Source organism: Meles meles, chromosome 19, assembly GCF_922984935.1.
Source record: "Meles meles chromosome 19, mMelMel3.1 paternal haplotype, whole genome shotgun sequence".
Taxonomy (NCBI): Eukaryota; Metazoa; Chordata; class Mammalia; order Carnivora; family Mustelidae; genus Meles; species Meles meles.
The window spans coordinates 53,383,856-53,398,894 of NC_060084.1; the positions used below are offsets into that span (position 1 = coordinate 53,383,856).

Here is a 15,039-nt window from a genome sequence, read left to right on the forward strand (position 1 = left end):
TGTATCTGCTGTCACAGCGGCAAGTGTCATTGGTACAGGATGCGGGTTGTGTCTCAGAGAGGCGTAAATGCTGACTGTTCCTTCTCCGTCTCCACTGTGGAGGTTGGATGAGTGTGAACACCTGCCTGAGTAAGTGTACTGAACCTGAAACTGGGCCTATCTCTAGAGGTTTACATCCAAATTACTAGGTGTTGGGGCACCTGGGTGGCTCAGTGGGTTAAAGCCTCTGCCTTTGGCTCAGGTTATGATCCCAGGGTCCTGGGATCAAGCCCCACATCAGGCTCTCTGCTCTGCGGGGAGCCTGCTTCCTCCTCTCTCTCTGCCTGCCTCTCTGCCTAGTTGTGATTTCTCTCTGTCAAATAAATAAAATATTAAAAAAAAATTTACTAGGTGTTAAGAATTTTCTCTCTCCTTCCCTCCAAAAAGTGTATATTGACCTAACCTCCAGTACCTCAGAGTATGGCTGTATTTGGAAACAGAGTGTTTGCAGATGGAGTTAGTTTAAGATGAAGTCCTACAGGTGTAGAGTGTGCCTGTACTCCAGTGAGTGGTGTACTTAGAGAGGGGGCATGTGAAGACACAGGCACGTGGGGGGAAAGCCATCGTCACGGAGACTGGAGGTATTCAGCTGCAAGCTAAGGAATGACAGAAATTGCCAGCAAGTCACCAGAAGCTAGAAAGAGGCAGGGAGGGATTCCCCAACAGGTTGGTTGGTTGGTTTTTTGTTTTGTTTTTTAAGATTTTATTTATTTATTTGACAAAGACACAGTGAGAGAGGGAACACAAGCAGGGGGAGTGGGAGAGGGAGGAGGAGGTTTCCCACTGGGCAGGCAGCCCGATGCGGGGCTCCATCCCAGGACCCTGGGATCATGACCTGAGCCAAATGCAGATGCTTAACGACTGAGCCAGCCAGGTGCCCCTCCCCAGCAGGTTTTAGAGGGAGTATGGCCCGATGACACCTTGATTTTAGACTAGCCTCCAGATCAGAGACAATAAATTTCTGTTGTATTGAGCCACTCAGTTTATACTAGTTTGTTATGGCAGCGGTCGGAAGCTGATAAACTAGGCCACATGAGAGAAAGCAGTGGGTAGCACATCTGACCATAGGTCTAAGCCACATTCCCCATTTGAGCAATACCACCACCAAAGGTTTTCATTTCTTTGAAAATAGGAGCTGCTTCCAGTTTCTCAGAACTCAGGGACAGAAGACTTGTGATTACTCATCACTCTTAAATCTCAGTATGTTTTAGAGTTTTTAAGTAAGCTCTATTTCTATACCCAGTGTGGGACTCACACTCACAACCCCAAGACCAAGAGTCACATGCTCACAGTGCTTGGGTGCCTCAGTTGGTTAAGCATCTGCCTTCAGCTCAGGTCATGATCCAAGAGTCCTGGAATCGACCCCCATATTGGGCTCCCTGCTTAGTGGGGAGCCTCTTCTCCTCTCTCTCTGCTCCTCCCCCCTGCTCATGCTCTCTCAAATAAATAAAATCTTTTTAAAAAGTCACATATTCCAGGGGCGCCTGAGTGGCTCAGTGGGTTAAGCCTCTGCCTTTGGCTCAGGTCATGACCTCAGGGTCCTGGGATCGAGCCCCTCATGGGGCTCTCTGCTCAGCAGGGAGCCTGCTTCCCCCTCTCTCTCTGCCTACTTGTGATCTGTCAATAAATAAATAAAATCTTAAAAAAAAAAGTCACATATTCCACTGACTGAGCCAGCCAGGTACCCCAAATCTCACTATTTTTAATGGATTTATTTTTTTCTGAGTGACAACCGGAAGGTAATTTGTTTAAAAGAATTTATTATTCCAAAGGGCTAAAACGATTACCAGATCCACTTACGTATACCAGTAAAGAGTTTTTTTAAAAGTCTTAATCTTAGGTCTAATTACTTCCCTTGCAATTTATGATACAAAAAAATTTACAACGTTGGCATTTCTTGATGGATACTACACATTAGAAACAAACAAGAATTTTGTGGTATACAACTTCCTTTCATGATCTTATTAAATGTGAAATTGCTATATACATGTACTGCAAAAATAGACGCAAAGCAAAGCAAATACATTCATCTTGGACCATTCTTAATTTAGTGCTTTGACTATCCAATATATTCAAACATGAGGCAGAGTGTCCTTTGGCATACCAAAGTTATTTGCTTTTCCTGACTGCTTCATGTATTTTCTATAAATAAAAGGCAATGTGATAGGAATGAAATTTTTGTTCTAAAGTTTGTATGTAAGCAACCTTTCCCAGCTTCATTACACCACACTAATTCTCCTTAATAAGTGTAATCTGCTGCACATTAAGTTTAGACTTCATGCCAGAGGCATTCCCCATCACAAGTCTTCAGTCGTCTATTTTCTTTGGTATGAAAGTTCATTTGTTTGGAAAGTATTCCAGGATCTGGAACATTTGTAAGGTCTTCCCCCCCTCCCCACCCCGGGTGAAAACTATCAGAGGATGACCCATCAAAAACATTTGTTGCACTCAGGTTTCATTTCTGTGTTATGTATAATGGGATGACAGGTGGAAACCTGTCAAGGAAAGATTTTGACTTTTCACCTCATTCATATGCCTTTCCCCAATGAAATGAGGCTATACTGGTGGTAGATAATTTTCATATATTCACTGCATTTAAAGACCTCTCTCCTGGGTAAGTTCCCTGAAACTGACACTGACCAAAAGTATACTAACTTTCATTCACAGGGTGTGTCTTGAGTGATTTCTCTCCTATTCATTGAGATCTGACACCTCACTAAAGTCTTCCCAGTGGTCACTGTGTTCCTGAGATTTCTTTCCGGTATGAATTTCCTCATGTGAAGTGAGAAAGAACTTGACAGAGAACGTTTTCCCACACTCATTACACTGATAAGGTTTCTGTCCTGTGTGACTTCTCTGATGGACACTGAGATATGATTTCTCAAAAAAGGCTTTTCCACACTGAGTGCACTGATACGGTTTCTCTCCTGTGTGGCGTCTCTGATGCCTAATGAGCTGGGACTTCTGGTTGAAGATCTGACCACATGGAACACATCCGTAGGGTTTCTCTCCAGTATGGCACCGCTGATGGATAATAAGATGGCTTTTTTGGCGGAAAGCTTTTCCACATTCCTTGCATCCATGGGGTTTCTCTCCTGTATGAATCAACTGATGTCGACTAAGCATGGCCATACTGCTAAAGGCTTTTTGGCATTCGGGACACACAAAAGGTTTCTCTCCTGTGTGTGTTCTCTGATGGACAATGAGCATTGCCTTTCGTATGAAAGCTTTTCCACATTCACTGCATTCATAGGGTTTCTCTCCCGTATGAGTTCGCTGATGTACAATGAGATGTGACTTGTCTATAAAAGCTTTTCCACATTCATTGCATTCGTAAGGCTTCTCTCCTGTATGAATTCTCTGATGTGTTATGAGGGATGACTTTTTATTAAAGGCTTTCCCACATTCCTTGCATTCATAAGGCTTCTCTCCTGTGTGAGTTCTTCGATGAACAATCAGCTGTGAATTGTCTATGAAAGCTTTTCCACACTCGCTGCATTCATAAGGCTTCTCTCCTGTATGGATTCGCTGATGTGTTATGAAGTGTGACTTTTTATTGAAGGCTTTCCCACATTCCTTGCATTCATAAGGTTTTCTTCCTGTATGATTTCTCTGATGTACAATAAGCTGCGATGTGTGTACAAAAGCTTTTCCACACTCACTGCATTCATAAGGCTTCTCTCCTCTATGAATTCTCTGATGTGTCAGGAGATGCGAGTTTTTATTGAAGGCTTTCCCACATTCCTTGCATTCGTACGATTTTTCTCCTGTATGAGTTCGCTGATGAACAGCAAGCTGAGACTTACTACAGAAGGTCTTCTCACATTCTCTACATACATAGGGTCTATCTCCTGTATGAGTTCTTTGGTGGATAATCAGGTTTGACTTCTGCATAAAACCTTTCCCGCAATCAGTACACTCAAAAGGTTTCTCTCCTGTATGCGTTCTGTAATGCAATCTGAGCTTTGTCTTCTCCCTGTAAGCTTTTCCACACTCTTTGCACTCATAGGGTTTCTCTCCTGTATGAGTCCTGTGGTGGAGAATGAGATGATACTTTGTTCTGAAAGATTTCGGACACTCAGTACAGCCGTATGGTTTCTCTCCTGTATGAGTTCTCTGGTGTAGAGTGAGATGACATTTTGTACTGAAAGCTTTCTGACATTCAGGGCATCTGTACGGCTTCTCTCCTGTATGAGTTCTCTGGTGTATTATGAGCTTTGACTTATACCTGAAGGATTTTGGACACTCACTACATTCATAAGGTTTCCGTTCTATGTGAATTCTGTGATGTCTTTTAAGATTTTTTGCCATGCTGAACGTCTTCACAAAGAAATTATGTTCACTGTACTGGGCCTGAGTATGGCAGGTTTCATACAGAGTATGGAAAAATGGTTTCCCATGGCTGCTTAATTCATCAGAATTCATTTCTGCATAGTTTTTGCTCTGAAATTTCGAATCTGACTTTTGTTCCAAATGTATTCCTCTTGAGAAACACTGACGTGTTCTTTCTACAAAAGGAACAAAATTTTTGCTCAGAGAAAATATTTTTCCCAATGCATTATTTTCATTATTTCCCTCCACAGATTCATCTTTCTCAATGTTTTCCTGATACCAACCCTAAACTTGCCACATTATTTCTAGGGGAAAAAAACAAATCAGTAATCCTACCATTATGAAATGGAGGGGAATGGAATCTCAAGTCAATATTCAAAGAGAATGGAGAAAGTGATTCAGCAGGTGCACAATATAAGTCAAAGGTATTCAATAGAAGAAATAGATAATAAGTAATGAACTGAAGACGTGATGTCCTCAAACTCCGGAGGCAATCTAGGAATATCTGAAAGCATAATAGAAGAGCTATGCAAATATGGGTAAGATGTGGGGAAGGCAGGTTGTGTCTAATGAGCTGCAAAAGAACAACTAAGCCAAAAGGGAAAGACCAAATGAAATAGGCCAGGATCTGACCCAAAGTAGTAAAAGGAGGTACATCTGCTAGACAGCTAGCCAATGAGTCATATATGGTGAGAGAAGAGAACACCATTCACACTGATGACCTCTTTTCACTTGCTCTAAGTCAACTCTTAAGATCCAGAGACTATGAGCAAAAATGTTAAAATAACAAGGGTCCCAACACACCAATGACCAACTGTCACTTGGCTCCCACTAACTCCCACTGCACTGGTGTACTCACCGGGACTAGACGGACTTGGGAATTCTCTCTCTAGCACTCTTTGTTCTTTCTCCAAGTGGACCACTGCTTCTGGTCTAGTAACTTGATAACCTGTCAAGAAGTAATCCCAGAGAACTGAGCAATATTAGGGCCTATGATGAAAAATTCTGTTTCAAGGAATAGAGAGTAAATCTCAGCAAAACAGAAGCTTTCATTCAGAAAATGAACGTAAGTACCACCACTGGTCATAAAGAAAATAAGTTCCATCACCTATGTAACTCCAAAATCAATAAGGATATCAGAGTACGCATAAATTGTGTCAATGGGAAAAAAAATTGTTATCAATGGGGGAAAAAAAACAGGCAATTAATGGACTCATGGTGAGAAAATTGTCTTTAGGAAAGTTGTCTTTACCCAATGACATTAGGTTGCTATAATTTTCCAACATCACATCCCGGTAGAGGTTCCTCTGAACAGTATCTAGCAGCTGCCATTCTTCCCAGGTGAAATCCACAGCCACATCACTGAATGACAATAAGCCCTGTAATAACATAATCCTCTTTAATCTGGAGTTAATATAATGGAATAAATTGTAGAAGATATACAGGATATTATTCTGATTATTTTTACTATAGAAATTTAAACAGGGGTGCCTGGGTGGCTCAGTTGGTTGGGTGACTGCCTTCGGCTCAGGTCATGATCCCAGAGTCCCGGGATCGGGTCCCGCATCGGACTCCCCACAGGGATTCTGTTTCTCCCTCTCATGCTCTCACTCTCAAATGGATAAATAAAATCTTAAAAAAAAAAAAATTAGAAACAAGTATTTCTCTATATCTAGTTTTGATTTACACTTAGTGTGCCAATAAATCCATTGAAATAATCCTTTCTGCATTCTTTTTTTAAAGATTTATCTATTTATTTGAGAGAGAGAACAGGGGCAGGGGCAAAGGGAGAGAGAAGATCTCAAGCAGACTCTCTACTTAGTGCAGAGCCCAACAGGCTTGATCTCACAACCCTGAGATCATGACCTGAGCTGAAATCAAGAGTTGGATGCTTAACTGACTGAGCCACGCAGGTGCCCTTCCTTTCTGCATTCTTCATTCACTTCTTCACTCCTTCATTCACCCAATGTAAAATGTTGTTAAAACTTTACCCAAAAAGCATCTACAACCCACCTTTGGAGCATTTAATGTTATTTTCTTTTTTTTTTTTAATTTTATTTATTTATTTGAGAGAGAGAGCATGAGCTATGGGAGGGGTAGAGGGAGAAGCAGACTCCCTGCCGAGCAGGGAGCCCCGACTTGGGTCTCAATCCCAAGACCCCAAGATCATGACCCAAGTCAAAGTCAGCCGCTTAACCAGCTGAGCCACCCAGGTGCTCCAGGAGCATTTAATGTTACCCACTATACAGTGCAGTGAAAAAGGAAATAAAGCACAATCCCGACACCTTGCAGAGTGGCAAGTACACTCCTTTACAGAGTTCATATACGGCAGGACAGTCTGGTTTAACAAGGCTTACAACAGAAGTTCGCTCAAGTTAAAATGTGGGCACAAGTAGGTGACGAATGAACAGTTCTGAGGAAGAGGTCGAGCTGGAAGAGGTGCATTCTTATTGGTGTGCTCCATGGTACTGGGAAGACACGGGAGCTTCCAGGGGAAGACCCGGCTCTTCCAGGGGAAGCATGTGCTGAAAGTGTTAAATACCATGCTGGGTTCCAGGAACTGCAAAAAGTTCAATGAGACAGAAAAAGCCAAAGAGAACCAATGCCCAGGGTACAAGCAGCAACAGACTGGAGCAAGTGTATATATTTCCTGCAGACACTTGGTAGACACTGCAGTGTTTTTCTTTTTCTTTCTTTCTTTCTTTCTTTTTTTTTTTTAAAGATTTTATTTATTTGACAGAGATCACAGGTAGGCGGGGGGGTGGGGTGCGGGGAGGGAAGCAGGCTCCCTGGTGAGCAGACAGTACCATTTGGGGCTCCATCCCAGGACCCCGAGATCATGACCTGAGCCGAAGGCAGAGGCTTAACCCACTGAGCTACCCAGGCACCCCTGCAGTGTTTTTCATATACAAAAGTATGTTATGCTCAGAACTGCCTTTTGGAGTTAACTCTGCTGTGTATTAAATCATGGTACTCACAAAAGCAAAAACAGAACTCTTACTGTGTGCTGTATATTGTTATAAATATGTTATGAACATGTTACATATGTTCACGCAATGATGTACACCGTGACCCTTGGGTAAAAATTAATCTTATCTTCTCTTTGTAGATGAGAAGAGATTTTTAAAGTTTTCTAGCTATGCCTTTTGTATCTCCCACATTTCCTTAGGAAGATGACCATTCACTGGGTCCACAGTCTGGAGAAAAACAGAAGAGGAAGAGCCATCAAAGACACTTCTTCACCTTTAATCTCTGGGAAATATTTACTCAGAAAGTTCATGTGCTTCCTGCTTATATACAAAGTAAATCTTATACCATGTTTTTATGCTTCTGTGATGGTTTCCAGTATTACCACAAAAATGTCTGCAATTCTGCTCTGGATCCTGCCACTTCTGTGGCAATGTTACAATTGTTCGCACCTTGCAACACGTGACATACAGATAAGATAGAACTCCCTCCCTGATTGGCTACTCCAGGTCATTATTCTGTCTCCCAGTCTAAGCGAATCTCTGCCAGCTGCAAGAGATCTATATACATCATTCCCTTTGATTGTATACATTTTTTACATTTAACTGTAGTTGTCACACGATGTTACATTAGTTTCAGGTGTACAAAATAGTGATTCAACAAGTCTATGGTTATGCTATGCTTACCACAAGTGTAGCTACCATCTGTCACAGAGACACTATTACAATATCATCATGTTTCCTATGCTGTATTTTTGATTCCCATGAATTATTTATTCCATAATTGGAAGCCTGTATCTTCCCTCCCCTTCACCCATGTTGCCTGTCCCTCTCCCCACCACCTTACCAACTCTGGCAACCATCAGATTGTATACATTTTTATAAACTTCTAGAAATCTGGGAAATAAACAGCTAACCTGGGACTTGGTCATTTTCAGTATTCAGGTGTCTCATCACAGGTATCCTCGGCAAGAATGAGTTTCTAGACTTGAGATCTACTTTTCTTCCTTTATAGGAAGTGCATCATTCTAGGAAGCCAGCATCTATGGATTCAAGGAAAGATTTTTTTTGCGTGGAAATTATAATAAAAGCAGGTTCCTATACATGCAAAGAATTGTTTCAGGCATCTTCTTTTCTCACTTAACCCTCACAATCCTAGGCGGTAGACTATAATTATTCTATTTTACAGAAAACCAAGAAAGGAAAGGTCAGGCACCTAGCTAAAAGCCACACAGTAACTCTTGGACCAAGGACTAAAACACAAACCCTCAGAACTGATAGAACCTCTGATTCCAGGGAAAATTACCAAATTGTGAATTATCTTTTCATCTTAACCGATTAAAAAAAAAAGGGGGAAACATGTCTAAAACAACTGTTTTCTCACCCAGAAGTCAGAGAAGAAGGGAAACAAGGTTAGAGACCCTGGGGCACCACAGCTCACTACCTGGAGACTTTCTAGGCCACAGCATGGGGAGAAGGAACCTGAAGAGTCTAGCAGCGTTGCTGAGTTAATGATACAGAATTCAAAATCTGAGGAAGCAAAGATGACTAACACTTGCCAGGCAGTATACCAGAGAAGAGAGGGAAAACTCACTCTACAGAGGATGAGGGTTCGTTCCTTTGAGTCTCTGGCTCGGCACTAATGAACTGTGAGGGAACTACCAAGGCCACTGGCAAGAAACAGGTGAAACAGTTCCTGGTGCTCACACAAGATCAGGAAGAGCTGGCATTCCCACTAGCCTGGGTGGAAAGACCTTCTCATATGCCTGGTCTCACCCTATGCAGAGGTCTCAGGAGAATATTACCTCAGAAATGGGGACAAAACAATCCTAGACAAAAGACTCTTTTGGCACCACCTAACGGAGCTTGTGGTTTTAACCCCCTCCCCAGAGAATGCCTGCTGTGACAGTTCTGACAAGGACCATGTAAGGCCAAAAACTCCCGGTAGGTGGAGTCCCTTAGATGAGACTGGCTGCACCCTCAGTCAGACACTGCCCTACCTATGACCCGTAATCTATCCAAACACAAAAATTAAAAAACAACCCTGACCCAGGGTGCAGCTGCCACCTCTGGGCCTGCTCACTCTCTCATCTCAAGAATGTACTTTTGCCAAAAAAAAAAGGGGGGTGGGGGAATGTACTTTTGCTTAAACTGCTATGAAACCTTTGCTCGCTTAAGAGTTTGGCTCTGAATTCTTTCTTGGCAGAACTCAAGAACCGAGGCCAGGGAATGGGACTCCAGCTATAAAAAGCCTAAAGGAAATACTGAGAAACCGTATGCAGGGATATATAAGAAGAATACTAAGAAAGCCAAATATAGGAAGAATCCTACTATGCACAGTGGACTTCATTCCAAGAATGCAAGGATAGTATAGTAAGAACTATTTCGTTAGCTCAGCAGATAATGAAAAGACATGTGAGAAAAAACCATGGCCACCAACAATTCAAAGATTTATTTATTTGAGAGGTGGGGAGCAGGTAGAGGAAGAGGAGGAGAGTCCTTGAACAGAATTCCTGCTAAATGCAGAGCCAAATATGGGGCTCAATCCCAGGATCCTGAGATCACGACCTGAGCCAAAATCAAAAGTATACAGCTCAAATGACAGCCACCCAGGTGCCCCACCACTGACAATTTAAATATATATATATATATATTTAATATATATATATATATATAATAATATATATATAATATATATATATATTACTAAACTAAAAATACACAAGGAAGACTTGTGTATCTAAAAATAATCCATGGCATTTCTTTAAACTTAGGGACAGGGATAATCTCTCTCTGAAGTCAAAAATGTACCAGATAAAAACCTGAGCAAAAATGGGAAAAATAAATTAAAAGAAAAACAAAACTGTCATTATGCAACTGCTTTAATTCAATATAAACATTAATTGCAATTTTATATTCAAACAAACAAGACTTAAAAGGGGAGAAAAACCAGTATTTACAAGGTACCTGGGAGAAACTGCAAGATAGAAGGCTTATTATAGCAAAAAGAGGAGCACCTGAGTTGCTCAGTGGGTTAAGTGCCCGACTCTTGATTTCGGCTCTGGCCATGCTCTCAGGGTCATGAGATGGAAACCCTCATAAGGTTCTGTGATCAGAGGTGAGCCTGCTTCTCCCTCTCCTTCTCCCTCTGCCCTTTCCCCAACTCATGCGCTCTGACGTGTGCTCAAGTGAATAAATAAAAATTTTTTAAATAAATAATTTTAAAAACATATTATTATAGCAAAACGATATCCAGTCAATCCAATCATAACCAAATGGAGAGAGACAATAGGGTAAGTGAGGTTTGGGATCCTCCCAAACCAGAAGCTTCCATCATTCTATCCCTTTGGAGTCAGGACACATTACTCTTTTTTTTTTTTTTTTTAAAGATTTTATTTATTTGACAGACAGAGATCACACGTAGGCAGAGAGGCAGGCACAGAAAGAGGAAGGGAAGCAGGCTCCCCGCTGAGCAGAGAGCCCAATGCAGGGCTCGATCCCAGGAACCTGGGACCATGACCCGAGCCGAAGGCAGAGGCCCCAACCCACTGAGCCACCCAGGCACCCCAGGACACATTTCTCATTCAACATGTCTATAAGTGACAATACGTAGGGTACTGCCAACCACAGAAGTTCACCTGAGCGTCAGTGTCTATAGTTTTTATTAAGTAAGCATGACAGACCTAATCACTGGCCATGTGACTCAACCTCCAGCACCCTTACCATCTCAGAGGCTGGGCTAGTATCACCAGGCTCAAAGCCCCAACCCTCTGATCACATGGTCAGTCTTCCTAGCATATTGCATAAAACAGCCCCATCCTGAGTCTCCTCACTGTCCTAACTATCTACAGACCCACCATGAATAACAAAGACTCCTGTCACTCAAGACATTCCAACAATTTAGAGGCCACTTCCCAGGAGTGGGGGACAAAGGCCAGCCAGACTGTTTATTACAAAATAACTGGCAAAAGATACGCATTCCAAATATGTGGGGTAAAGACAAACTTTTCAGTTTTAAAGTTGGCCCATCTAATATATAAAGATGGCCAATCATTATGTTGTACACCTGAAACTAATGGAACATTGTGTATCAACTATACTGAGTTAAAATAAATAAAAAAAGAAAATTGGCCAATGAACATATAAAAAGATGATCAACCCTGTTAGTAATGAGAACAGTGCGTATGGAGACCACAATGAAACGATGTTTATACCCCCCAAATGGTCAAAAAACAATAATGAAAATACTAAGTTGGAAAGCTTATGCACCAACAGGCACTTTTATACACCGCTGATGATACAGTTCTGTACCGTGACACAAAAGAAATTTGGTTTTTCCTTCTAGATAAAAATTCATCTACTTTGGGCCAGAAATTATACTTCTAAGTATATAGCCTAGACTAGACAAATTCTCACAACAACTAAGAGACATACAAGATTTTTCAGAACTTCCCTACTTTTAACAGCCAAAACCCAGAAACAATACAAATGTCCAACAGCAGGAGAATGGATGCATGAACTACACTGTACTTATGCAATGAAATCCGTATTAATGCACCAAGCCTACACACAAGACGGATGAATCAGACTGGTACTGAATCAAGAAAAGCAGGCCTTAGAATACCACATCATAGGGGCGCCTGGGTGGCTCAGTGGGTTAAGCCTCTGCCTTCAGCTCAAGTCATGGTCTCAGGGTCCTGGAATCGAGCCCCATGTCGGGCTCTCTGCTCAGCGGGGAGCCTGCTTCCTCCTCCCTCTCTGCCTGCCTCTCTGCCTGCTTGTGATCTCTCTCTCTGTTAATTAAATCTTTAAAAAAAAAAAAAAAAGAATACCACATCATAATATCCTCATTATAAAACTTACAAACTCAAAAAACTAAAGTGTGTATTCTTAACTACCGTTAAGAGTATATCCATATACGTGTGATAAAATTATATAAGTCCAGGGAATAAGACATTCTAATCTGTGCGTAGTAGTTCCAAGGTTTGGGAGGGTTAGGAGGAGAGACCAGGAAGATGGAACAAGGATGGAGACTTTTCCATTTTCAAATAATCAAAAATGACCTTGATTAAACAAAACTATAAAGAAAAGGTGAGGCTAATCACTTTGTTCTAAATCGGGCTATCTATTAGAAAAGAATGAAAGGATGATTTACCCACTGTCGCTTAAGATGTCAGAAAACCTGGCACAGTGTGTGGATGCATTAGATAACGGAACATTACTGGGGAGTGTGGTAAAATTAAACCAGAGGCCTCTGAAATACACATTTAATCCAGCCTACTCTTACCCATTAAAAAAGGAGAAATATCCATTAAATATAATTCAGTTTAAAAAATACATTTCAAAACATTACAGATAGTTTAAGGTGATTATATGCTTTTATTGATAAGTATATAATGATACTGTAATAAAAAATGACAAGAACTCCATTTAATATGAAACATGAATACACATAGTTAAGAAATACATATTTATGTATATGTTCATATGGGTGTGTGTGTGTGTGTGTGTGTGTGTGTGTGTGTGTGTATATAATTCAAAAAGTGAACAGAATTGTTTGCAACATAAAAACTCCCATTAAGGAAGTATACCTTTAAATGATAATAGCTACCTTTTGTCAGGTACCTACCTGTTAGGGAGTTAATATTTATGTCCTCCAGGCGTGCCTAGCTCGTTCAGTTTGTAGAGGATGTGACTCTTGATCTCAGAGTTGTGAGTTCAAGCCCCACCTCGGGCATAGAACCTACTTAAAAAAAAAAAAAAAAAAAAATTGCAGCCCCCAAACTCATGTGTATTTGGGAATAGGGCCTTTGGGAGGTAATCAGGTTTGGATGAGGTCATGAAGTTAGGGCCCTGAGAAGTACCTGTGAGATAAATACCAATGTGTTTGAATGGAAAACCTGAGAATTAAAGAACTTAGCAGCTTATGACAAATCACATAAGCATGTAGCAGAAAGGACATAAAAAGTTAGGACTAGCTTTGCGCAGTGGCAGCATCGTAGCCAACGAGGTTTATCCGAGGAGCGTTTACTGTTAACTGAAAAAGCTAGGACTACCTGATTTCATGCGCGTGCAAACGCACGTGCGCACAGGCTGAGACGCACACACACTTTCTAAGTGTTTATGGCACGGTTTTAACAACTCGTGGATCTATTCACGGCGGGTGAACCGCTTTGCTATTCTTTCGACTTTCTGTACGCTTAAATTCAGCATAAAAAGCTGGGAAGTAGGACACCCCAATATGCACACCCAAATGTCTCCCTGCGACTCCTCGCGTTCCAATCCCACCCACCTCTCCCACGAACACCCTGCGCTTCGCTCTCGCACCCATTCACAGCGCCCAGACACCTATTTTCAGATCACGGATCCCTCCGATGCTCACACTCGGACCGTAGGGACCTCAGATGACTCCCAATCCTTTCCTCACCGAACAGACCCCGATGGGCCCCTCGATCAGTGGTTCTCCCAACGCCTCTGTCTACCGCCTGGGGCGCGACCCGGAACCCACCTGTTGCTCTCAGTAGGAACTGTCTTTCGTCCTCTACACTTAATGCCAGTCCAAGCTTCCGCCAACGCCCCTGACAACCCCGAAGCCACCGGAAACAGCCACCCTCCATCAGTACCCCCACGACCCGCATCTCAAGTCGCAGAAGTCCCACAGCGCGGGACTCTAAACCGACCCTAGACCGCGAATCTATGACCTTACGCCCTGAGAACCCAAGCTTCCGTACGCCTCTTCCGCTTCTGCTCATCTGGTCTGCGGGCCGGAGTCTCGGAATCAGTGGCACTTTGGAGCGAACCATCAATGCACAGTCCCTCATTCTGGTCCTGGTTAGAATTATACAGCCGGGCAACATTGCCGCTCCGATTTCGCCGCGTTGCGGTGGTAGCGGCCATTGTGTACCGTGCGCCGCCATCTTGGGTCGTGCGCCGTACGGAGAGCGAGGAGGCCACCCTAGGCTACCGGAGGTGGCCGGCCAGACCAGAGAGGTGCAGATCCAGCCCATCCTTTCTCTTCTTCTCAGGACTTACCGTTTCCACCTCGGCAGCTAGTGTCAGAGCCTTCGCGCATGCCTAGTAGGACTTAATCGCTCTCCCCTGGTCTTCGACCTTGAGCGTAGCGCTAAGCCAATCACAGCCCAGGCCTGAGCCGGAAATGCTTGCGTCCGCTCGGTCTCCTCGCCCTTTGGAAGCCGCTCGTAGGGCGCAGCCATATTGGGAAGGTCTGGATCCGTACAGAGAAGAGCCGACCTCTGGGCGGGGAACGGGGGGGGGAGGCTAGGATGCTGGCGGCATACTTGAGAAAACGGGGATTAGGAGACTAGAAGTGGATCTGAAGGAGTGGAGGCGACATTAGGATGTGTGCTTCGTGACCGGAAACGGTTGTGGACCAACCGCGACCCACGCCAAGAGAGTACACCCTGTATCTTGTGTCCCAAGACAAACCGGGTACATTAAAGAACGATCCTGCATATCCTCTTTAGTCACAGCCCGCCCGGTCGTTTGTTTCTGTGAATACTGTGTAGATAATGATCCCAGCTGCATTGTCCAGTTGATTTCCCCACTGCTAGGTCGAACCATCTCTATCCTAAGGCAAGTGTCCCCATCTGCATGGCTCGGTTTTCGGACGTTCTGTTCCACTGTTCTCTTGTTTATCCCTGCGCCAGCACTACTGTTTTAGCTAGGGGAGCTTTCTGAGTCT

At 42.9% G+C, this 15,039-nt stretch overlaps 1 protein-coding gene across 1 annotated transcript; it reads right to left on the reverse strand.

Annotated features, from left to right (window-relative positions):
• Window positions 1–1,818: 1,818 nt before the first annotated feature.
• Window positions 1,819–14,030, reverse strand: LOC123931288 (zinc finger protein 260-like). The gene is made up of 5 exons (XM_045988231.1): window positions 12,967–14,030; window positions 8,255–8,380; window positions 5,624–5,750; window positions 5,231–5,320; window positions 1,819–4,547 (listed from the first exon to the last, which is right to left on the reverse strand). Exons 2-5 carry the CDS (start codon window positions 8,267–8,269, stop codon window positions 2,731–2,733), a joined length of 2,049 nt encoding a protein of 682 aa, XP_045844187.1. The 5' UTR covers window positions 8,270–8,380; window positions 12,967–14,030; the 3' UTR covers window positions 1,819–2,730.
• Window positions 14,031–15,039: the final 1,009 nt, after the last annotated feature.